The following is a 24,923-nucleotide window of genomic DNA, read 5'->3' as shown; positions in this document are numbered from 1 at the left end:
CTCTCATCCATTTTGGCCGAGAATAAGCTGATCTTATCAAAGGGTAGGTCTTCTACCTTATGTTGAAGATCCCTTGGAATGCCGGATGCCTGTAGCCATGAGAACCTGCATAAGACTATGGCAGACGCTGCCGCTGTGTCCGCTATATCCATGGCGGATTGCAAAGCAGTATGAGAAACATTATGGCCCTCGTGCATGATATTCAAGAGGGCCGGCCGTTGTTGCTCTGGTAAGAATTGGAGACGGTCCTGCAGCTTGGAATAGTTAACATGATAGTAGTTTGCGAGCATCGCAGTGTAGTTTGATGCTCTAAGGAGCAAGGTAACAGAGGTGTAAATCTTACGACCCATAATGTCAACCCTTTTGTGGTCTGTGTCCTGTGGGGTATTTTTAAAGTTCGGCTGTTTTCCTTTGTGGCGAGCAGAGTCCACCACTAGTGAGTTTGGAGGGGGGTGAGTAAAAAGAAAATCTGAATCTTTGGGAGCGACAAAATATTTGCAGTCGACCCTTTTACTTCTTGCAATAGAAGCTGGAGTTTGCCAGGTGACATCAGAAGGGTCCATAATAGCCTCATCCATAGGGACTGCTATCCGAGAGGCAGTTGGAGGTTGCAGTGTATGCAGAAGTTGGTAATGCTTTACTTGGACTTCCTGAAGGTCTCGTTGCTGTGCCAGGGCCACTCTTGAACAACTCCTGAAACTTTTTAACATCACCCAGTTGTGGGGTTTCAGACGTGACAGCATTGTCTGGGAATGATGAAGAGTTATGGAGTGGGGATCTATCTTCCCCTTCAGAAAGGGAGTCCTGTATGTCTGAATGAGCTGGAAAGGGCAGCTCAGTAGCAGGAGCAGTGTTGGATGGTGAAGCAGGAGGAGGGCAAGACACTGCGGAAGAAGCATGACGGTGGACCTTCTTTGGCTGCGGTTCCCACGGCTGCCATTGAGTGGCATATGGTGGTGGTGGGTAGGCACACTGCTCTGCATACCATGGTGGTGAAGGGATATGTATATTGCACCGTGGTAGGTTGCCAGGATGATGGTCTAGGTGCCGGGCTGGAGCGCTGAGAAGAAAATCTGCTCCTAGACCCAGTGCCTGTTTCGCTCGATGAATGAGAAAGTGCAGGTGATCGTCAGGACTGTGCGGACCTAGCGGAAGAGACCGGTGCCGCAGGAGTAAAATGCCGCGGTGGCAATCAGTACCGACTACAGCCCTACCTCCGGAGTGGTGTGGCCTGGATGTTGCCGGCAGCGACCTCGGTGCCATGGAAACTGTAGGTGCCGTCTTTTCAGTGACGGCCTCGAAGCTGTTTTACTATGGTGCCTTGGTGCTGTTCAATCCACACCGTGGTTCGTGGGCATCAACAGTGTGTCTGGTGTCTCCGGTGCTGTAGTCTGTGGTGCCGGCGCCATTTGTTTCGGCTCCAAGTGGGCTCTCTTATGAGTCAGCCCCGATTTGCGCGCCATCATGCCAGAAGTTCCCGATCTGTCTCCAGTGCTGACCCATGCGGCTGTCGGTGCCAAGGGTAGCGAGGGAGTTGGGGAAAGGCTCGGTTTAGAGGTTGTATGGCTGGGAAGGGCAGAGGGATGATTCTTATCCATACCCTTATTCTGTGAAGTCAGTTGTGGAGCTGCCGGAGAGTCCTCAGTAGATGGTCGCAGGGACTTCTCATAGAGCAGCATTTTAAGTCTATTGGCTCTATCACGCCGCGCTCTTGTGGTGAGTTTCAGACAGTGGGAGCACTTTTGGGTCAGATGAGCCTCTCCCAAGCACTTGATACACTTTGAAACAGGCATCACATTGTGGCATGTCTCACATCATTTGAAGCCAGGGGAGCCGAGCACGAGGCGCCCGGGGGAAAAGCAGCAAGCCGCAACGGAGAAACATTTTTTGTTGTTTTGCCCAACTGGGTAAAGAGAAGGGTACTAAAGAACTTGGATTCTGAAGAAACTAGGGAATTAAACTGGGAATTTGTCTATTTTTTACAAAAAGAAGTAGAACTCAGAGCCTCCGTCTGCTGCCGAGGACAGTGGAGAAGGAATTGAGGAGCCATGCCATGCAGGCGCCTCAGGATCCCAATGGCACTAGAGGGCGCTGGGGTGCCTGTGAGGTGCAGCAGAAACTGCTGGAAAAAGTCTCCAGTTGCCGGTGTGAGGATGCACCAGCTCCCAGAGTGAAGCACACACAGGGACCACTCAAAGAAGAACCTAAGTTTCTGTAAAGAGTAGTTCATAAACTATAGTCTATGACAAGTGGCAGGCCATAGCTAGTCCAAAGCATTGGCTCTTTTTCCTGAAGAGAGAAGTGAATGAAAAGAAAGAAAAGAAAAAGATTACAAATGATTCTTTTTGGAAAAACAATGCTATTATATTATATTAGTAACAGCTGAAAAACTACATTTACTTCTTCCCTATTACACTTCCATGAAAATAGCAACAGAGTTATTTTGTGATCTTAAGCATCCAGTCCTACCAGGAGTAGAAAGGGATGTGGGTTCTTGAGATAATGTCTCAAGATGCAATTCACACTGTGAAAAGTTTAAGCCATGCTAACAGGTTCCTACCTTTGCAACTTGGCATCCAGGAGACCCAACTACTCCTTCACAACAGCTATACCGTGTTTCTAAACCACCAGGAACTGCCATAAAAATATTAAAGGAAAATTTTTTAAAAAACCCGCTGAAACAATCCTACTTATTTGGAATAAGCAGCTCATGTTTCCATGTCACAACAAAAAGGATAAAGTAATATTTTGATTTCTTTTTCTACTTGAGTGAATGTAGAATTTCTTTAGTAAAATGAAGTTAACTATGCCAGAAGTTCACCCCTTTTTTCACAATTCATGTACACTTCCCAGGTTCATTCTTGGGCTGTGAATAAGAATTTGGTAAATCTCTAGTTTAGATGCTATGGCCCGTGGGCCACATATGGTCCATTGGAACTTTTGTTCAGGTCCTTGGGCTCCTGCCAGGGAGCAGGGAAGGAACAGCCTTCTTGGGAAGATCCAGACCAACTCCTGAGCAGTGTGGCAAGCACAGGTGGCTAGCCCCTAGCCCTCCCCTTCTGCTCCTACTTCTCTACAGTCTCAGATCCCTCAGTGCCTGGGCAGCACAGTCACCATACTGCAAGCCCCAAGGTTGAGGGCAGTGAGAAGCAGGAGGGATTGAATAGAAGACAGGGGGGCTGGGCCACTCCTGGTTGTTTGAGGAGGCCCAGTCTTTCCTATCTAACCCTGCAAACAGCTTCCCTACCCAATGTGGCCCTCAGGCCAAAATGTTTGCCCACACCTACCTAAGCTATGTATTACATACAAAGACGTACATTAATTAAATTTCTAGACGGTGACTCAAGACATTAAAAACTGCCAAAACTTAGGTTGCTTGTGAAGCCTTATTTCTATCCCCTTAAAAGTATGTGTTACCAACTCCAAATAGGGGCAGCTCCTAACTTTTGAATGCTTGATACTGCAACATACGGCTTTTGTATTTTTTTGTTAATTGCCATCTTTAAAATGAAAAGTTAAACACAAATGATAACCTGCGCTGCTCTAATAAGCCCCTTCCTCTCCCTGCATCATTTGTTACTTTGAATCCTGCAGTACGGATTGAGCTACAGGCATATTTATATTAACTGGCAGCAGAATACAACAGAAATGTGACACTTGCTGTAACTCAGACGTGGCCCTTGGGGGCAAGGAGATCCTACTTCTATCAGGAAGAAATGGAAGGCTTTTCTTCACACAGTGCCTCGTGATGGAGGGAAAAGGATGAACCATTGGGGCAATATGCTGGTATGGGAAGGAACAGTCCCATAACTGAAGTGACTAAAAGAAAGCTTCTCTGCTCAGCCTGAACAGAATTTCATGAAGCAAAGAAAATACACTTCCCTGTCTCCAGAGTTTTCTCCCTTCTGAATTCAAATGCCTGATACAGACAATGGGATGTTAAAACCTCAGAAGAAGTCAAAAGTATTTTTCAGAACTGACATTATTAAAACTATTTAAATAAAGGTATCACTTCCAGCTCTCCCTAACAAAATTCCGCCAAGAATGGGAAATGTTTTAATTTATCCTTACTTGGATCACCAGAATCTAGACTTCTTCTACATGCAAATCTGATATGTTGCCAAGTATCCACAATCCTAGGAAACAGCAGACATTTCTAGTTTTATCTGCATCCGAAGCCAAACACATTGAGGCTAGGTCTACACTCACGGCTTCTTGCGTGAGTAATATGCAAATGAAGCTAAGCGTGGAATATCGCCGAGCCTTATTTGCATACCTAATGAGCCACCATTGTTTTCAGAAGAGGCTCTTGCGCAAGGAGCATCTACACTACCCCTTCTTGCACAAGAAAAACCCTCTTGTGCAATGCCATTCTTCCTGAAAAGTAATAGGTGTAACGGCATTGCGCAAGAGGGTTTTTCTTGCACAAGAAGGGGCAGTGTAGATGCTCCTTCTTGCGCAAAGAGCCTCTTCTGAAAAAAAATGGTGGCTCATTAGGTATGTAAATGAGGCTCGGCGATCCTCCTCGCTTAGCCTCATTTGCATATTACTCGCGGAAGAAGCCGCGAGTGTAGACATAGCCTGAGGTTTGAAACAAGAAGGCAATATGAAACATTAAGAAGGAACTTTTGATTGTTCAATGATTTTGATAGGGGCTTACATCGAGTAATACCAATAGCTATACCCACCTTTTTGTCTTAGTACTCTGCCAGAATGGTAATTGCATTCTTCTTTACGAATGTGCTTTCCTGAAGTAGTAACAGTGTATATTTCTCCACATCTACAACATACTCTCTTGGATGCTTGAAGTAGTAAGAGAATTTAATGACTAATTAAAATCCAGCCCTGAAAAAGTTCTATTCACCCATTAAAAAGGTTATTCACTCTGGACAAGTGAAACAAACACAAGATCTTCCTTTTCAATCATCAGAGTAAGAGATATGCATTGTATCTATTTCCCTAGCTAAGTAAACATTTTTATGGCAAGCTTTCCAGCTATGGTCAAGCTATATGACAAAGCATTTCATCACAAATATGAATTCCTGAAGCATAATTCTGATATATGCATCTCTGTAAAAAAAACTTGTCTAAAAAAACCTCACAAGTTACATTTTGGGGTGTCATATTTTATTCATCCAACTACTCAAACTCAAACTTTTTTTGGTTTTACTGCAGATATAATATGTATTTCTGGGCAAAAATTTTGCTGATGGGTAGTTTTTCTGAAGTTAAAGGAATTATTTGATAATTTGTATCTGTTTCCACCCATTGGGGCCCAAGTAGTTACATAACATTACAAACTTTCAATGCAATATATAAAACAAATATCCAAAGAAAGTTAAGAGAAAACTATTTTAAAAAATCCTAACATAGAATCATAGAATACTAGGACTGGAAGGGACCTTGAGAGGTCGAGTCCAGTCCCTTGCCCTCATGGCAGGACCAAATACTGTTTAGACCATCCCTGATAGACATCTACTTACCCTACTCTTGAATCAATTGCCCAGGGGGGTTGTGGAATCTCCATCTCTGGAGATATTTTAGTGTTTGACTACCCTGACAGTTAGGAACTTTTATCAACTACTATGACTATCGCTACAAATTCTGGTCTCATTTACTTACCATCAGATACAGCTGTTTTCGTAATGCCATTGCCTAATATAGCACTGCCAGGTTTGTCAGGATTTGGTTGTGGGTAGCCATTCTCATGCATTTGTTCTTCAGTCAGAACATAGTCTTTTAGAATTCTGTAGAGAACAACTCCTGTAAAACCTAATAGCATTTAAAGACAGGTTAGGGCACGTTACATGGTGGATTTCAAAACAAACCCATCTGGACATCTTAGATGCACATGTAAGGTTTTGCTTCAGCTATGCTGAACCATTTCAGTTTACCTGATCACACTCAAATTACACACCTGTTATGTCTCTAACAACCAAAAATCAGCAAAAACCAAACCCCTAAAGTAAGATATGAAGACGTAACTTGTTCAACGTAACTAACACTAATAAAAAGTTGCAAAACCAGAACTCTGAAAAACATTCTTGCATCAGATAGATATTAAATTCTTTCCTTGTCTCAATGAAATTAAATACATCAATGATTTGAAAAATAGCACTAGTTCTGTTCTGAGTTGTTAGTACTTTGGCCATGAGTGGTACATGGAGCCGATATAAAATAGGAACAGGATTAGCAAACTAGGAATGCAATTTTTTCCATGTTGGAGTAAGTTGCTCTAGTTTTTATATAATGGGCAGGGGGGAGGTCACACATTTTAGGTAAGAACTATCAGTCTGTTTTACCATTCTTCTCGTCCGATTTTCTAGATCCAGTTGCATTAGTACATCTGTTCCCAGAAGACTGCCCTAAATACAGAAAAACACTGAAGTTATATTTAAAGGCATCTTCCAAATTTCAGACTTCCTCTGGCAGTTAAAGTGAAAATTTTTAAAAGAATTTAAACACTATTTCATTGGAAGCTTTTCAGAAGCATGTTATACCAACATAATTTAAACAAAACCATCGAGGAAAATAGAATTATCTTTATCTTTGTCAGACATCACCACTTTTCTCCCTCCCCATTCCCCTACAGAATTTCTTACCATTTGGAGAAAGGCTGCCTTGATCCCTCAGCTTTTTAAGGGTGTTCACAGCTATGTTCAGATACATATTTTTACTGCCACAACGATCATAAATTGCTTTTTCTTCTACCAATGCCTACATTTTAAAAAGACCAAATTTAAAGACATATAGCTTTATTGTAATTTTTGCAAAGAGTTGTTATTCAGAGTGAAAGGTTTTGCAGTCAGAACTGAAGATATTTCCATGCTGCAGTGACCTAGACACTTAAATGTTATATTAATCATATGATATTTTAATAAATTGTATACATATTTGGAATATTCAGAAAAATCTCCATTACAGGAACTAGAAAGTTAAGTCAGGTCCTTGAAAGTGAACATAACTGAGTGAAAATAAAGTAATTTCAATCAAACTGTATCTAAATTGGATTACTATAATCTTATCATTCAATTTTTTTGCAAGACAAGAGAGTAACATTATACAAATCAGTGAAACAGTGCAACATTAAAATCTGAAGATTTTATTACATTGAAGGAAAACAATAATCAAGGTTTCCTTTGGAAGGTGGATATTATTCCTACTCCCGTTTTTTCAAGTCCTAAGCAGTGAAGTCTGATTTGCCTCATTTCACTACTTTAATATTATGTATTTATTGTATTATTTCCTGGTAGATTTTGCATGTCCAATTTCACGGCAATATAGTGCCATGACTCTTGGACGCAGATAAAAGCAATACCACAAGTCATCCCGGAAGTCCATAGCTGCCATAACATTTTTAAATTTCCCCAGTTTTCCTCCTGTTAAGGTGTAGTAGGAGAAGTTAAAGGACATCAAGCAATTTGAAGAGGAAAGGAGACAAGAAGTTGTATATGGAACTTGCTGCAGTGAACCTAACTTTGTTTTGTAGAACACTTAGGAACAAAATTTTGTTATCTTCTCTCACAGGCAATATCTATTTTCTCTTAGGTTTTAAATGTGGCAAATTGAGGAGGATAACTAAGAAAAAAAGATTAGGAAAAAATAATAAAACAATTTAAGAATAAAGAAAAGACATTACAAGAACATGGAACACAGAAACAAGGAGAGATTGAAAACAATGAGGATACCTGGGGAGAACAAATACTAGGGGGAAAACTGAAGGGGAAACACTTACGCAGTAAAGAAATATTATATCTTAGAAACATACAGTGAAAGACTACATCGAGGTATATAGTACTTGTAATAGGAATAAAGTGAAGAAAGCAAACAGGCAAACATAGCAAGTTATTTTAAGAGCAACATCAAGATGTTCTGCATGTTTTCATTAGAAATTTACTTTAGGCATTTACCTTGGATCCTAACTGAAAAACTTCACAGAAGGCTCTCAAATTTGCAATAATTAAGAAATTTGTCTCTCACTGAAGATGCTGCCCAGGATGCCTGTGAGCCCATTTCTAAAGTAAATTTAAGTATTTACTTGGGAAGGGATGGTCAGTACAATAGCATCTCCAAGGAAAACAGTGACCTGGACTACTGTGACTGCTTTTTGAGGGAGGATTATTGTCAAGGAGGTGACTAACAAACCTGAACGGTACTAAGGTATTAATTTCTTCTCCAGGGAGCCTCCACTCTTAAGAGAAGTAATGTTGATATTTCAAAGAAAACCGATTTACTTTATGAAAGCTTCCAAGCTTTTTAAACAAAGTACACTTGGACAAACATGACAGAGGTGGGTGGAGTAAGGAAGAAAAAAACAAGTAGTTTGTCTGCTAAATAACTAGGTATTTTCCAATGGCTTATACACCTAGTTGATTTTAATAGATCTCAATATTCTTTAACATTTTCCCCTCCAACAACAGATAGCAAGCAACAGGTGTTTACTTAAGTTTTCAAGTGTTATACATCTTTAAAGCTTCTCTTCATAACCAATACAAACCTTATCAAAAGCTTCATTTACTGTTCTACAAACTTTCAAAAATTCTTCAACAAAAAAGTTGACATATCGTTGTCTTGTGTCATGTGGAACTTTAGATCCAGATTCCGGAACCACAGAAGGCCTTCTCCGACTAGAAACCTGAGAGTACATTCAATATTAAGCTGCATGTTAAAGCAAGGAGCTGAATAATATGAAGAAGTTTTTACTCAAAACTATAAAAAGTCAAGAAGTATACAAATTTGAGGTAAAAAAGTTTGAAAAAACCAAGAGCAACCAAAAAGAAGGGTTAGAATGTTACATTGGATACAGTGCTAACTTCAGGATGAATCATCTCCACTATCACCTAATAAGTCAACAGCTTCTATTTTTTCCATTCAAAACACATACTGAAAGCACAATACAGGAATTATTTTGATAAAATCTATGAACGTTGTCAGAACAAAAGAGTGATTTTATTACATGTAAGATTTCTCAAGGCTTGCTATAAAAAGATTTAATTTTTTTATAAGTTGAGGAAAAAAAAATCTGTCAAGCACGAGTCTGTTGATATGACATGCCGTATTTTAAAATTTCATCCAAACTAGACCTCTATTAAGCAATCTTCAAAAAAATTACATAATCTTAGTCAGTCTTGTACAACAGTATGGATGGCTTTTATATACTGAGGCTACATCTACACTGCCATTTTGCCAGTAGTGAGAATGCAAATGAGGCACAGATTAGCATACTGCAGCCCCTCATTGCATAATTTATGCACACCATTTCTGTGCAGAGTTTTTGCAGAAAAAAAGTAGTGTGGACATGGGTTTTTGGTGCAAAAACCCTGTTTTCTGCAACATCGGTAAGCCACCTTTACTGGGGCATAAGGATCTTGCAAGACAACGGAGATTTTGGGCAAAAAATCATGCCCACACTACTTTTTTTCTGCAAAAACCCTTTGTGCAAAAACATGTATAAATTATGCAAATTAGGCACCATAGTATGCTAATCTGCACCTCATTTGCATACTTGCTGCCAGAAAAAACAGTAGTGTAGATGTAGCCTGAATGATGATCAGCACCTAAATGATAGTCACCAAAATCTAGGAGTAAGTGGTATTGGTAGAAGAGAAAGAGGATAAGGATACTCATTACCCTCTAATACTGTCAGCCTGCAGAGAATGTATTCCCAAAATGCCTTCCAGAAGAGTAGTTGTAGCAAAGATTAGAAAAATGCAATTGTTTGAGAACTAAACAATCTGGTACTTGGGACAGATCATCAGAGAAGGGTTCAGTCTTTAAAACCTTCAAAAATGTAAGTTTTAATCAACGTCAGCAACACTTCAGAAGGAATCTAGTAAGGTGTTTTACTAGAAAAGTGTGTTTAATCGCCTACAAAAATGTTATTTTGGTGGCATGCTAAGCTACTATGCTGCTATTGTACTGATTTGGTCACTCCGTGTTTACATTTTAGAAAAACCGTAATTCAATTAGATTGAAGTTTGCTGGACATGTAGATTTTACCAAAACACCTCTGAAGTTTAGAGCTTTAAAATAGGACACCAATAATGGAATTTTACTGTACCCCAAAATTTTTCATTCCTTCTACCAATCAAGATTGGAGGAATCTTTGAAAGTAAACAAGATCAATGGTACTTTACACATGATTTTATTGCTAAGGATGACAGAGCTCCGCTGTGGTAAATCCACTACAAACCCACTACAACCAAGTAGGATTACTCATACTTAGTTTATAAAACCTTTAAACTTCTACTTTCTAGGGAAAAAAATCCTTTACTGAATAAAACCAGAGAAGCCCTCCCCTTCAGATCTTGTATAAAATAAAATATTCCTAAACCAACAAACCTGCTATCATACATTACCTGCTAGAATTCAAAGATCTGCCAAGTTCTGTCTCGGTACCATATATACAAATAATTCCAAATGCATTTGTCTTTATGAACTCTAGCTAGTACAGCTATAAAGTAACTATTTTACAGTAGTTTCATTTGGCCTAATAAGACTAAGTCAGCCATTGAACACAGTAACACTGCCATTATATGAAGCTCTACCATAGGGAGTGAGATGGTAATATTACAGCTTAAATTTAGTGTGCAAGCAACATTAAGTCCTGGAAAAAATGCTGCATTATTGTTAGTTGACAGTACAGGCAGTCCCCGAGTTACGCGGATCCGACTTATGTCGGATCCGCAGTTACGAACGGGACACTTCCTCTCCCTGGTCTCGAGCAGACCAGGGAGAGGAAGCAAAGCGGCAGCGGAACGCGCGGCCAGCTGACAGCCCAGACGCGTCTGGGCTGTCAGCTGGCCGCGCGTTCTGCCGCTCTGCTCTGCCCCTCTGATCTGCAGGGGGGGGGAGCAGAGCGGAGCACGCGGCCAGCTGACAGCCCAGATGCGTCTGGGCTGTCAGCTGGCCGCGCGTTCTGCCGCTCTGCTCTGCCCCTCTCTGCTTCCCCTCCCCCTGGTCTGCAGACCTGAGGGACGGGGAGCAGAGCAAAGCCGCGGAGCCCGAGGGCAGCAGGATAGCCACGGCGCGTCTGGGCTGTCCCGCTGCCCGCGTGTTCTGCCGCTTTGCTCCCCGTCCCCCTGGTCTGCAGACCAGGGGGACGGGGAGCAAAGCAGAGCAAAGCCACGGAGCCCGAGGGCAGCTGTCCCGCTGCCCCCGTGCTCCGCGGCTTTGCTCCGGACGCCTGTGGTACAGCAGCTGGGGCGCTGCCGGTTGGTCCCGTAGCGCCGCTCTGGGTGCCACTGGACCAACCCAGCAGCACCCCAGCTGCTCTGCCCCAGGTGTCCCCTAGTCAGCAGCTGCTGAAAATGACCAGTGGCTGACTACAGGAAGCCCCTGCCCCGGGCTTCCTGGAATCAGCCGCTGATCAGTTTCAGCAGCAGCTGACTTGGGGATGCCTGGGGTTCTTAAGTTGAATCTGTATGTAAGTCAGAACTGGCGTCCAGATTCAGCCACTGTTGAAACTGATCAGTTTCAGCAGCGGCTGAATCTGGACGCCAGTTCCGACTTACATACAGATTCAACTTAAGAACAAACCTACAGTCCCTATCTTGTACGTAACCCGGGGACTGCCTGTATTTTTGGAAGAGCAATTGCCATCAGAATATATCGTTCTCTGCCTTAATCTCTAACTAGTACATTCTTAGGGCAGAGTTGAACCCTAAACCCTATTACTGATGATTTGGCTGAGATTACTGAATGAATTGCCTACATGCTGTCTGACTACCTCTGTTCAGGATATGATGTATTTCATTTAAGTAAAACATTTAACACCCAGACACCAAATCAATGCTACCTATTCCTATGAGAAATCAATCCAACATCTGCGACTTCTCAGCAGAAGGATGAAGAGGCAGGAGAATTCTGCTACTAGGAATGTGATCAGGTAAACAGTTAACCAGTTACCCGGCAAGCATCACTCTTAGTTGTTGATGCTTGCCAGATGCTTGTTAACCAGTAGGTGGAGCAGACCCCCAACCACAGCCCAACATGAGCGAAGGGCTGCTTTATCCCACATGGGGGTTGGGAGCCATGCGCGGGCAATGCCACCCTCCTCAGGAACCATCACTTAATCAGTTAACTGGTTAAACACTAGGTTAACTGATTACCCAGGACTTTACATCCCTGGTAGTATACCATTACTGTTCAAATGTAGTCACCTGTAACCACACAGACCACCAAGTGTTAGTATTATCAAATCAACTTTAAATCAGTACTTCCTATAGAAGGTGATTATGAAATATGGAGAAAAAAGTTAACATTTAATACTTGCATTTTCTGCAGTTCATAGCAAGCAAGCCTCCATACGTAAACAAGAGGAGTTGATAACTGCAGAATATGGGCACATGTGCATGTACATTTTACTACTACTACAGTACCTTAATAGGCATAGGAGAAATCCTTTTTACTGAAATATTAGAAGGTCGGCATGGCATCACTGTAGCAGCATTTCCTTGAAGGAATACATTCAGTTGACCACTGCTGGTTGCAACAGGTTGAACATCAAGCAAATTTAAACATACTGAAATAACAGAAGGTAAATTATGTCTTTTAATACATAAAATTTTGTTGCTCAATCCCAATTGTGTTACAAACTGGTTACAATTTTACATTGTTTACCAAATTCAAAGTTAGCTAAAAATTTAGGAGACTAGCTGCAGACTCAAAGGCACACCAAAGTCTTCACTTTTGCTAATCTACTTTATGTGGAAGGAACTCACATTACAGTGATAAGTTGCAGGATGGTAAATAAGATACTTATACAAGTAAACGTATACAAAACTTTGAGTTCTAAAAGTGTTTTCCTAGCATAAGACCAGAACAAGCTTTTGAGGTATGTAAATAAAACCTAATTTCCAAAATGTGGAAACAAACCACAAGTAAATCACCACAGTTTAGAAATAGGCTGCAAGCCTACAACATAACATATGGATTATAGCTATTAGGCTAAATAGATCCTCTTGACACTAATTTCTACCATACTGATGAAGGGAATAGAAAAGAAAATGAAAAGACAGCTGAGAAACACTAATTATACTCTTGAGATCCATCTCAACAGCAAGCTTCTTTCAAAAGAAGCTTTTTCAGAAGAGATCTTCAGAAAAAGCTTCTTTTGAAAGAGCGTCCACATCTCAAAACCGGATCGAAAAAAGCAATCTGCTTTTTCGAAAGGAGTAGCCAGTCTGAATGGACGCTCTCTCAGAGAAAGCCCTGATTGCTACTCACAGAATGGCCACCAGGGCACCTGTGCTTTTTTCAATTGCTTCTTTCGAAAAATATCCCTGTTCTTTCAAAATTAAAAAAAATAAATACAATTTTTTTTTAAAAAAAGGCATGCGTGGACACAGATCTTCCGAAAAAGGCGTTCTTCCTCATAATTTGAGGTTTACCAATGTCGAATAAAACCTGCATTCTTTTGATTTAAGTTCAAAAGAATGGGACTGCAGTGCAGATGTAGGAGAAGTTTTCAAAAAAAAAAAAAAAAAAAGGCAGTTTTTCCAAAAAAACATGTAGTCTAGATATACCACGAAGGGAAATCCTGTATTCACTGTTAAATGGATTTTTCACATAGCAACGGCTTTGAACAAACAAATATTTTTGCAGCACAAGAACTGGCAGAGAGTACTCCTTTTGAAAGTCAGACTTAATAAAAAAAAGGAGACTTTTAAACTTAGTATAGTGCCATGACAGTTTTAATGTTAACATGAGAATAGAAAAGTCTAAATGTTAAGTTTTTGGTACTTTCTTTTAAAAAAGCCGTTCACAAGCTTCATTACACTGCAACCCTCTTCAGACAACAACAATTACTGTCTGACCTGGGAAAAGGGGTCTGGAGCCTAAGCCTTATTGCTATCATGGAAGCCCTTAGGCTTTGGCATCAGCCCTGTCTGTTGGGGTTTGGACTTGAGCCTGCGCCCAACACCTCTAACCCATTAAAATGAGGACCCCTAGTTTGGGGTCCTAGCAGTTTGAGACCCGATGAACTGTAGGAAGGCTTTCAGGAAAGCAAATACATAAGGCCAAGAAAGACAGGGATTGCCATGCTTTAGGGTTTCAAAGAAACCCTATATACATGACAGCAACTTGAAACCATTTTAGTTGTTCAAAGTTCTTTCCTGCCTCACAAAATTGCCTGAAAACATTTTATTGAGAACGTCAGCCAAAACCAAATACAAAATTAATTGCATTATGTAAACTGATATTAAAATGTTGACTCAATCAGTGGAACTACACTAATACTTACTATAATAAACTGAATTAAGGATTCATTCAGGCATCCAAAATGTTTAAGAATGATCACTTTTGGAATAAAGTTGAAAATATTTTTAAGTTATCTGAAGACTACAATTTATTTAAAAACCTGGCTTATCCCAATTTGTGAAGCCTATATAGTACATTGAGTTGTCATACCCATCGGTCCTATGTTTTGAATCTGAGTAGTTGACAATACAGGTACAGTTTTCTTCTGACCAGAAGTTGCAGCAACAAAAGCTTGTCCACTTTTAACAGCAGCTGTTATCTGTGCTGCCTGTTGCTGTACCTGCAGGATTCTGGTATGGCAAGCCTGCTGTGGAAGAGGAGCTTTAAAAGGCACAAGTATTTCTTTGTTGTTCTGTACCTAATGAGCACGAAAAAAATGGAATGTTCATCCAATTGCATGTGTCAATATACACTTCCAAAATCACAAGCTAACAGTCATAGGAAAATACATTTACAAGATGACATGCTTCCGCCATCACTTCAATATCCCTTCTCAAAGACATTTTTTCCACAACAAGACAAGCTAGAGGGTCAGATTCTCAGCTGGCATAAGTAAACAGAAAGCCACTGAAGACAGTGAAGCTCCACATCAACTGAGGTTCAAGCCCACAGGCATTTATAATATATAAATATATTTAAAAAAACTCGTGTTACTCACCCAACCAACTGCAAAGTAACTTAGCTGATTTCAAACACCAGTGTAAAAAATGAGGTAGAATAAAACAGTTTCTAAGATATCCAAGACTGAAACAAAGGACTTTAGAAATTCAAGTCAACATTTTACAGAAGATCTGAATACAAACGAAATGAAAGTTTTTGGAAAAGACACACAACATGCCTCCTAAGCAAAAAGTCATGACTTTCATAAGTTTCCCAATCCTTCCCAGATGAAGACCTGTAGATAGCATATGGCCAACATCTCAACCTGAAGGCTAAGCTTCTCGTAAGCCAAGTGGCTGTGAAGCTGCCTATATAGCACTACGCAAGCACTCAGACCCTGATCAGGGGCCTGCTGTAGCTAGGGAAGACTGATCTCCTTCCCCAACCTAGCCCAGCCCTCAGGGTCCCAGCCTCTGCACTAGGATCTGACACTGCCAGGGAGGCCTTCCCTCAGCTCTAACCCAGCCCCAGCAGGCATCTGCAGGGGCTAGGGAAGAGGTGCCTTTCCTGTAGCTATTGCTCCAGAGCTGCCTCCTAGACCAGGTGCTGTTGCAACGAGAGATGGGGGAGTCTTCTGTCCTTCTGGTAGCCCTGAAGCACCCTCTTTCATTCCAAATCCCCTCAACCCAGTCCTAACTCCATAGCCTGCATCTCCAGTTGGACCCCTAACATCCTCCTGTACCCCAACCCTACTTCACGGCCCTGTGCCCCTCCTCCCTGATCCCACCCTAAAGCCCACATGCCCTATCAGAGCCTTTTGCATCATATCCCAACCTTCTGCCCCAGTCCTGAGCCCCCTCCCATACAAATTCCTTGACTCCAAATCTACCATATGATTTTTATGTGCACTAATATAAAGCTGATGTGTCACTCCTGCCCTCCATAGTGGGGCACATAATACAATTCTTTCTGCTTGGGGTGGAAGGGAAAACAGTCTGAAAGTAAACAAAACCATGAATTTTAGCAAAATCCTCACAAGACAACTAAAAAAGCCTGAGTCTACAACCATCCATATGCAAACTCCTTTGTTGTGAAAAGTTTTTAAGTTATAGAATTTGCTATGAACCTATTTGGTGTGTATATATTTAGTTCTTACAAGTATATATTTTATACAGACACACAGCTCATTTGGCCTGGGATATTTATAACAGATGCCAAGCAAAATATCAGATTAAATGTTAAATACAGTACATTTCATCTTTAGAAGATAAAGATAATTAACTGTTTACTTAACTTTATCAGATTACAAGGATATCAATTAAGTTAGTTATATAGTGCATATTACTGAAGAACATAAACCTTTAAGAGATTAGATGTTGATTCTGTGCCACAAACACTAATTTGTACTCTATGTTTTATACTAAGAACAAAGTTTGGAATTGTTTCTCCTTTGGCTGATATTACTAACATCTAAATGCAGTTTTTCATAATGGGTATGTTAGCAGCAGCGGAATAAATCCAGAGACTTGTAAGGCTGTAACTGAAGAGTTCTAACATATCTTGCTTCTAGAAACAGGAACATTCCAAATATAGTGGGGACGTACTTCTTAATGTTTTGTAATTAAAAGAAAAGCCACTACTGAAAATAAATGTGAGGCATTATTAATCCTGTTCATTTAAAAAGCAACTTTAAAAGATCATGCAGGATGCATCAAGACACTTTCAACTCAAGGAGGGTTGTCATAATTCAGAGCTCAGTGAAGTACAATTAAGCAGAGTTTTCAAATGTTGCCTCAGAATATGCTAAATAAACAGTGACTAGCCCCAATGACCTTCAGTGGGACTATACTCACTAATTATGCAATTCTTCAAATGAAAGTCAAAAAAAAAGAAAACAAGTGTCTATAATAGCAGGATCTCAAGCAGGTAATGCAAGTTTTGAACAAGGCTGTTAAACAAGTAGTTTTGCGGCATTTAGCTGTATTTGGTAGAATGGCTTGTCTGCCAGCTCAAAGTGGGGCACCCTGTACTAAATTAGAACAAGTTGTAAGCAAAATTACATTAGCGTCAATGGCACCCTATATTTAATATTTTCTTCAATTTTTTCCTGACAGTCATAATTTTCAGTGTGGTGGTATGTTTGCTGTTTGAGAGCTCAGTGAAGCAAAAACATATATCTGAAGTTGCAGTCTTACAGTTAAGCCAACAGTAACCTTGGAGCTGGCTAAAGTTTAATTTAGAAAGGTTAAAGAAAATGTACAAAAGCCATTTACAGTAAACTTCCGATAATCCGGCACCTTTAGGACCCGGGGGGCTGGATTATCAACCAGACTCCTCATAGCCCTCCCTTCCAATAGTCCGGCTCTGCCCCTGGCATCCCCGATTCAGCTGCTGCTGGTCAGTTTCAGCAGCAGCTGAATCGGGAAAGCCGGGGGCAGAGCAGCTGGGGTGCTGCCGGGTTGGTCCCGTAGCACTGCCCCTCAGGGCTGCGGGACCAACCCGGCAGCACCCAGCTTCTCTTGGGGACACCTGGAGCAGAGCAGCCGGTGCTGCCGGGATGGTCCCGCATCCCCAAGGGGCAGTGCTACGGGACCAACCGGGCAGCACCCCAGCTGCTCTGCCCCCGGCTTGTCGGAATCAGCCGCTGGTCAGTTTCAGTAGCAGCTGAATCGGGAAAGCCAGACAGAGCAGCTCCATTTGTCCAGCTGCCTGAACACTTCTGGATTCCTGAGGTGCCGGACTATCAGGAGTGCCGGATCATTGGATGCCGGACTAATGGAGTTTTACTGTATATTAAAACGCACCATTTACTTTTGGCCTACCATATTTTATTTACGATGAGCCTCAAGAGAAATTAACTTTAGGTTGAGGTTATAAAAGCTAGTATTTTTACTAGTTGTTTATATTATGCAGACATATTTCTCAAATTCCCAGATGAAAACTCACATCAAATTTTGCAGTGTGTGCAATTCTTTTCTTCTGCCCAGGAACCATATCTGTCTTTGTATCCAAAGTATCTAATTCAGCAGGAATTCCAAGACCCTATTAAAATTAAGCATAAGACAATACAGGTTCTCTCTTTAATTAGCTAAAGAATATACAAACCAAACTTTGACTCAATCTTATAATTCACTAGTTAACTTAACTATTCCAGCTAATGGAAGGAATCAAAACATTTCCAATCTAAAGTTACACCAACTGAAGTATCTATCTTCATCAAGATAGCTACAAAGACTTCATCTTTATTTTTACATCTGAACAAAAATGGTATATTTTCATTATTTCATATATAGGAATAATTTTAACAAATAGATTTTTCAAAATACATAAACTCGCACGTCACTCTCTTTAGTATGATTACCAATTTGTGAAACATTTAAAAAGATTATATAGTTAATCCAAAAATCTACCAAGACTACCATGTTCTAGGTTTCTCATACACTGCAACTGGTCATCTCTAAAGATAAAACTATTTCCTAACAGCATCTACTTATTTTGGATACCAAATTCAAGCATTTCAGGGATGATCTTTAAGTTTTCTGGACTCAGAAAGCTCTCAGTCACTTGAAGTTCAGAATGCTCAACAATTCTGAATATTTGGCCATGTGTCAATCTAAGCTCCCAATATTAATGGACACTTTCCAAAATGTGTTTTTTTTTTTTTTTTTTTTATATAAAGAGAACACACTAGTGAAAAATATTACAAAATACACAGAATGCTTTTCTCCCTGAATTCCCATGAAGGAGCAAAGTGCAAAAATGTACAAGGAAGTTTACTGCACCTGCTTAGCAATTTCTTGCTTTCGTGCTTCACTTTCAACAAACTCATTGAAAATTCTCCGGCATTCCTCTATCGGGTCATCAGATTCAGAAAGTTCAGTATCCTCTTCACTACACTCTCTCTCTTCTTCTGAAGAAGAATCTAATACAATTACTTCACTTTCTTCAATTGTAGTACACATAGTTTTACTATTATTTTCTCCACTACAGTTTGTAGACAAGAGGCGTACATCACGACAAACTCTCTCATCCAAATTCAAGGGAGAGCTGGAATGGATGAATACATTTCCCAACACTTCATTTTCTTGTATAATCTGATTTTCCCCTTTATTTACCGGCAATGTTTTAAAAGTCTCCTGTGTAGTTATCACAGTTGTGTCTTTTGAGCGGTTTTCAAAATACAAACTAGACTGTGCCCCTCTCTTGCAACTTGGTATGTTTTTATATTTACTACTATCCAGTTCTTCAACATCAGATATTTTCACTGATATTTCACTCTTTGGATCATCTTTCTTCAAAGTTTCTTTCTGCATCAGTGCCTTAATAGGAGAAACTGAAGATAAATTATTTTCCTGAGAGACAATAAAAGATTTTCTTTGTTCATTAATGTTATCTGAACACTTCAAACCATTAATTTTCACATTGGGTAAATGTGCATTTTGAGTTTTTGGTGAAGTTTTCAGTGATTTCTCAATGCTGCTTACATTTGTTTTGTCATCCTTTTGCAAAATTACAGTAACTTCACTTTTTTTCTCAATACACTTAAGAGGATCTTCTGCTATGTCACTATTCTGAAGATTTTGTTTCATTACTTCCCTATTCCAATTTTTTAAGCTCCTACTTATTCTTGGCTTCTTAGTGACAGTCAGTGGTGGGACATCAATAACCAGATCATCATCATCATCATCAGATTCTTGGAGCTTTATTTCAAGTTTTATAGGTGAAGAGCTTCTTGATCTCTTCTTTGGGGATCTATGCCCAATTCCACATAGAGACATTTTCGGAGACTCTATGTGAAAATTAACAGGAGGCATTTTCACTTGTTTAAATTGGTGTGTATCATTTTCCTCTTTCATTATGGAAGAGCTGAGTAGGCCTGCAGAATAATTTAGCAGTGGATCGTATTCAAGGTCAGTTGTTGGACAACTATGGTCAATCACATATTTACTGGATGCCAAAGGACAGGTTTTTTTTGAGTACTTTGAGACTGGAGCTACAAGACAGTTTTTTGTAAGAGAACACAGATCATCATCTGCACAAGTATAATTTCCTTTAACATCATTTGTTTTAGATATCAAAGAGTTTTTAGGTATTTCATCTTGAATATTATATTGTGAGAGTTTCTTCTGCCCTTCTTCAACTTCAGTCTTGACAGACTCAATTGCTTTTTTGATTCTTTCCAGTTCTTGTATACCTTTACCTGGCTCTGTTTATGGAAGAAAATCATGTCATTCACTGATCTCACTAATACTAAATTGGATATTAATACTAAATTGTATTAAACAACAATTTCCCCACCTCCCCCATACAGTTCAGCTGAAAAAGATCTTCTAGGTAATAAATTATTACCAGAGACTGCCGTAAGGTTCTACAAGTATACAGGCTCACGGTTTAAACAACAGTTTTGTTATTCAGCTAATTACTACTGCACTTAAACATGGACTTAATGGACAATGTTGTATACCAATCATTTTTCTTGTTAAAAAAGTTTAGTATTTGTATTAGTTTAAACTGCATTTCAGTGGAGCATAAAATATATTAAAATCTCAGTGCTGAGCTCATGAGAGCTGCTTAAAATGGTGTTGCTGTGTGTTCAGGAATGGGAGTGCTCTGCTGCAACTGAGCAGTAGATAGGGAGGAAATGATTTGATCCTTCACTCTCCTCCCTGTCTCTGCTGGGTGCTACCGACCACTGGATTCTGTGGTGAAATGTTGCTTAGTCTATGCCCCTTTTGTAACACTCATGAGACTTGGATTCCCATGGATTGAAAGAAGTTACAAAGTCCATTCATATTAAAATCAACTGTAAACGTGGAAATCCAGTCACACTATATAGGACGTGAAGTCTTCCATCATGGAGGCAAAATTAAGACTGCATGTGGTATGAGTCTCTCTCATGGCTCTCACAGAACAGTTAATTGCCCTACAAAGATGAAACGGCAAAGGATCAAATAAAAAGCACAATTATTTAGGAAACAATTAGTAACAGACTATATGCTTAAACTGTATACTAGGACTATCAAGCGATTAAAAAAATTCATTGCTATTAATAAAAGTAATCGCATGTGCTGCCCCGTTGAAATGCTGCTGCCGCATTTCAAAGGGACAGCTGATCCCGGGTTCCTGCAGTGCTGGAGTCCCCACCTGATCCTGGGCTCTGCTCACACTACCCCTTTGAAACTCAGCAGCAGCATTTCAACGGGGCAGCGCTGCACAGAGCCCAGGATTAGCTGGAGTCCCCAGCTGACCCTGGCTCCATGCAGAGCTGCCCCTTGGAAACACCATCCTGCATTTTAAAGGAGCAGCGCCATGGGATCCCAGGCTGTGTTGCTCTGACCCTTTGAAACACCAGGATAGTGCTACAAAGGGACAGCACTGCACAGTGGCAGCATTTCAAAGGGGCAGCACTGCCCCGAATCAGCTGGGGACTCCAGCTGATTCCAGGCTCCTACTGCGCTGCCCCTTTGAAACACTGTGGCAGCGTTAATCACCAGCATTAATGCACATTAATCGCCAGCCCTACTGTATACATATAAAGTTTAACTGACAACATACAACTACACTTCTAATATCTGTAAGCACTAATTAAGGTCATCAGTTTTTGCAAGGGAAGTAAATTTCAGAAGGAAAATTAGGAAACCCAATAAAAATTACATTGTTATTTTTAAAATCTGAAACTCAAGTCTAGTTTTTAAAACCTACGTGTACAGCACTCTTTGGTTAAGATAAAATTTTGCTGTATACCTTTAAAATGAAATTAGCCCACAACTGTACTAACAGCAGGGATGCCCAGCTTCTCCACCAAGTTACATGAAAAATGGTAGTGTGTAACAAAACTCAGAAACTGACACACATGTATGAAAATGTCAATTCATACAAGAGGTAAAAAGCTCCCTAACAGGAAAGGCAATAGTGAGAGTAAAAACAAACCAGACGTGACAGGTGTTAGTCATGTACTACTGAATGGCATTCTAATAATATAGTGATGGTGGCAAATAACCCAACATCATACCCCCTAGGAAATTCTACTAAGCACTTCAAACACTGACATACTCCTGGAAAGCAATGCTCACTTTCAGAAAAGATTCAAATATTTCCAATACATGTCCCATCCCCCCTTTCCCAGAAAGACTACTATTCACAGAACAGCTCAAGGCTAAAGTTTAGTTCAGGCAGTCCTAAGCACCCAAACCTTCCAGTTACGCCAAGGAGCATTATTAGAGATGCAATGTGTAGTCAACTACACAATTAACTGAAATTTGATTTTATCAGTTAATACTATTGACTACACCCACTCCCCCCCTTTGCTGCCTCTGATACAGAGGCAGCAAAGAGGGGTGGGGAGGCAGGAACAAGTGTCCATGGGGAGTTTTCCCCCACTCCCACACTGCTGCTTCAGATACTGAAGCAGTGGTGCAGAGGGTGATGGGGCAGATGGAGCCAGATGTCTACATGTGCTTCTGTGTATCAGAAGCACCAGCACAGGGAGAGGGGCAGGCAGGAGCTGACTTTTTCGGTAGAGCCAGCAGCATGAGGTGGCTGGGGGCTCCCCGGGAGTAGGGCCAGGAGTGCATTGGCTGCCAGTCCTGCCTTGGGGCCTAGCCAATAATCATGAAAACTAAAATTTGATGCAGTTACATTAACGCAGTTAAATTAATTGCTATCCAAGATCCCTAGGCATTACCAGGGTTAAGCATTGCTCAGAATCAACCCTGATGTTTTCTTATCTCCCTAAGAAATAATACCTTAGTTTTCACAATGTTGCTAATCAAAACTGAGAGAAATGAAAGAATAAGTGCCAGAAAGACTCAATCAGTCCACTTAATTTTGGGCAAGTCACTCCTTGGCTTTCATTCACCAAAGCACTGCAGTATAGATACTGCAGAGAACTACATTCTATTTTAATTTCCACTTTTTAAATAGTATCAACATTTTTATTACTGCTACTGCAGTTATATTTAAAATTCTGAGTAAGAAGCAAGGAGAGGGGCTATGCAACACCACCACTAAGCTATTTATGAATCCACCAGAGGACACTAATATGCCTACAGGACAGGAAAGCCAAATCTCCGACTCAGGTTTGAGCCCACACCCTCTTTGGCCAACCACAAATCAGTCTGGCACAGGTAAGCAAGCACTCAGGATCCAGGTCCTAGAACCCTGCCGGGATCAGGGGGCAACTTCTGCTCAGACTCACGTCCAAGGGGACGGGCAGACCCAAGTCAGGGACACAGCGCAGTACAGATGCATTAGCACAGCGGGGAGACTGGAGCCCAGCACTTACAAACCCAGCCTCACGCTGCCGGGGTGACACTGAAACGCAGCCGTGCGAACTCTGCGTCCCACAGGCCAAGCGTTGCAAGGGAGCAGGGCCCTGCCCTCGGGCTGCAGTCAACAGCCTCTCGGGCACGTCCATCCGGCAACACCTGCACTTAGCAGACACGTGTCAGGGAAGCGGGGCGGCGGCCAGGAGCCAGCAACGGAGGCCGGGGCAGGAGGAGCCATTCCCCAGGGCCCAGCTGCCGGATCCCCTGCGGAACCAGGGTCCCGGGCCGCCACCCAGGCGGGCACGGGGCAGACGTGCAGCCAGACTCGCCCATTCCTCTCAAGGGCGCCCCCTGCCCGCCCGCGGCTCCCGGGGCAATGGCAGGCGGGACGCGGGGCAGCCCGAGGGGCTGGGAGGAGCGGGGTCCGCGCAGACTCGGGGGCCACGGGCCATGTCCCCGAGTGGGCGGCTCAGAGGGGCCCCGACCCCGCAGGCCGCTCAGCTTGGGCAGCGCCCCCGTCCTCACCCATGGCAGGGGCGTCGCTCAGCGGCTGCCGCCCGCTCCGCCCCGCCTCGTGCCTAAACTGGCAGCAGGGCCGCGGGCAGCCCCCGCCCGAGGCGCCATCGAAGGGGCAGGGGAAGCCACTGAAGTAACCCGCGGAGCGCAGCATCCCCCCGCCCGCAGCCAGCGCGCGGCGCAGCGAGACTCCCGCGCGCGGAGCCGGCTGGCCGTTGGGCGCGCAGAGCCGCGCGGACGGGAAAAGGCGGCAGCGCCGCCAGTAACAGCCCCACCCCTGCTACGCCCTCCTCCCGGGGCAGCGCCAGGCGGCCGCTCTGGAGTCCGCGCTATTTATAAAGGGGGGGCGGGGCTCCGAGCGCATATGCGTCTATGATCCCTTTAAGCCAATGGCGCCGCAGGAGTAGCGGGGGGCGGGGCTCCGGGTTCCCGTTAAGCCAATGGCTGGAGACTTCTGTGGGGAACGTTTTGTTGCTGCCGCCGCAGGTGCCGAGCCTCCCGCTGTAGTTTGCGTGTCCCGCCGCCCGTGGGAGTCGCGGGCCTGCAGAGTGGCGCGGGGGAGCGTGGAGCTGGCTGCGGGCGCTTGGGGTGCCGGGGCACGTGAGGGCTCCGAGCCACGTATCCGCAGTGGTGCGTGTGCAAGTGCCGCTGTAGCGGTGCAATTTGTAACTGACGACACGGTGAGATCAGCGTTGACTGTATTGGAACTGAGAAACCTAAATCCCTTCCTGGGCATGGACAGACGGTACTAAGCAAAGTGACTGAAGTGAAAGAACCTGGCTTTGAGTTAAAGTTTGGAAAGTATGCACTCTTCAGTAGTGACTCCCCACCCTGTGCCAGTTAAACATTTGGGACAAACTCCTTTGAAGTTTTTGGTCCTTGGGGTAACTGTAACAGAGAGGTAGCCATGTTAGTCTGATCTGTAAAACAAAAAGGCTATGTCTACACTCGTGGCTTCTTGTGCAAGTAATATGCAAATGAGGCTAAGCATGGAATATCGTGGAGCCTCATTTGCATACCTAATGAGCCACCATTTTTTTCAGAGGTGGCCCTTGCGCAAGAAGGAGGGTCTACACTGCCCCTTCTTGCGCAAGAAAAACCCTCTTGCGCAATGCCATTACACCTATTACTTGAGAGGAAGAACAGCATTGCGCAAGAGGGTTTTTCTTGCGCAAGAAGGGGCAGTGTAGACCCTCCTTCTTGCGCAAGAGCCTCTTCTGGAAAAAAGATGGCTCATTAAGTATGCAAATGAGGCTCGGCGATATTCCACACTTAGCC

The 24,923-nt window shown here is 42.3% G+C and overlaps 1 protein-coding gene across 2 annotated transcripts in view; it reads right to left on the bottom strand.

The window, feature by feature from the left end:
- Window positions 1-23,915, bottom strand: part of LOC102459008 (RNA exonuclease 1 homolog) — a 38,609-nt gene extending 14,694 nt beyond the window's left edge. For both annotated transcript variants that reach the window (XM_075931458.2, XM_075931460.2), the window contains exons 1-11: window positions 23,655-23,915; window positions 18,645-20,068; window positions 17,809-17,904; window positions 14,413-14,620; window positions 12,381-12,523; window positions 8,498-8,635; window positions 6,603-6,717; window positions 6,303-6,365; window positions 5,623-5,772; window positions 4,689-4,802; window positions 2,561-2,634 (exon numbers count right to left, since the gene is read on the bottom strand). In XM_075931458.2, coding sequence (XP_075787573.2) covers window positions 2,561-2,634; window positions 4,689-4,802; window positions 5,623-5,772; window positions 6,303-6,365; window positions 6,603-6,717; window positions 8,498-8,635; window positions 12,381-12,523; window positions 14,413-14,620; window positions 17,809-17,904; window positions 18,645-20,068; window positions 23,655-23,799 — 2,670 coding nt within the window. In that variant the 5' untranslated portion in view covers window positions 23,800-23,915. The remainder of the gene's footprint in view (window positions 1-2,560; window positions 2,635-4,688; window positions 4,803-5,622; window positions 5,773-6,302; window positions 6,366-6,602; window positions 6,718-8,497; window positions 8,636-12,380; window positions 12,524-14,412; window positions 14,621-17,808; window positions 17,905-18,644; window positions 20,069-23,654) is intronic.
- Between the last annotated feature and the right edge of the window lie 1,008 nt (window positions 23,916-24,923).

Source organism: Pelodiscus sinensis, chromosome 6 (assembly GCF_052426305.1).
Source record: "Pelodiscus sinensis isolate ZL-2025 chromosome 6, ASM5242630v1, whole genome shotgun sequence".
Taxonomy (NCBI): domain Eukaryota; kingdom Metazoa; phylum Chordata; order Testudines; family Trionychidae; genus Pelodiscus; species Pelodiscus sinensis.
Note: the sequence above shows the minus strand (reverse complement) of the source record. Positions and strands in the feature narration are given on the sequence as shown.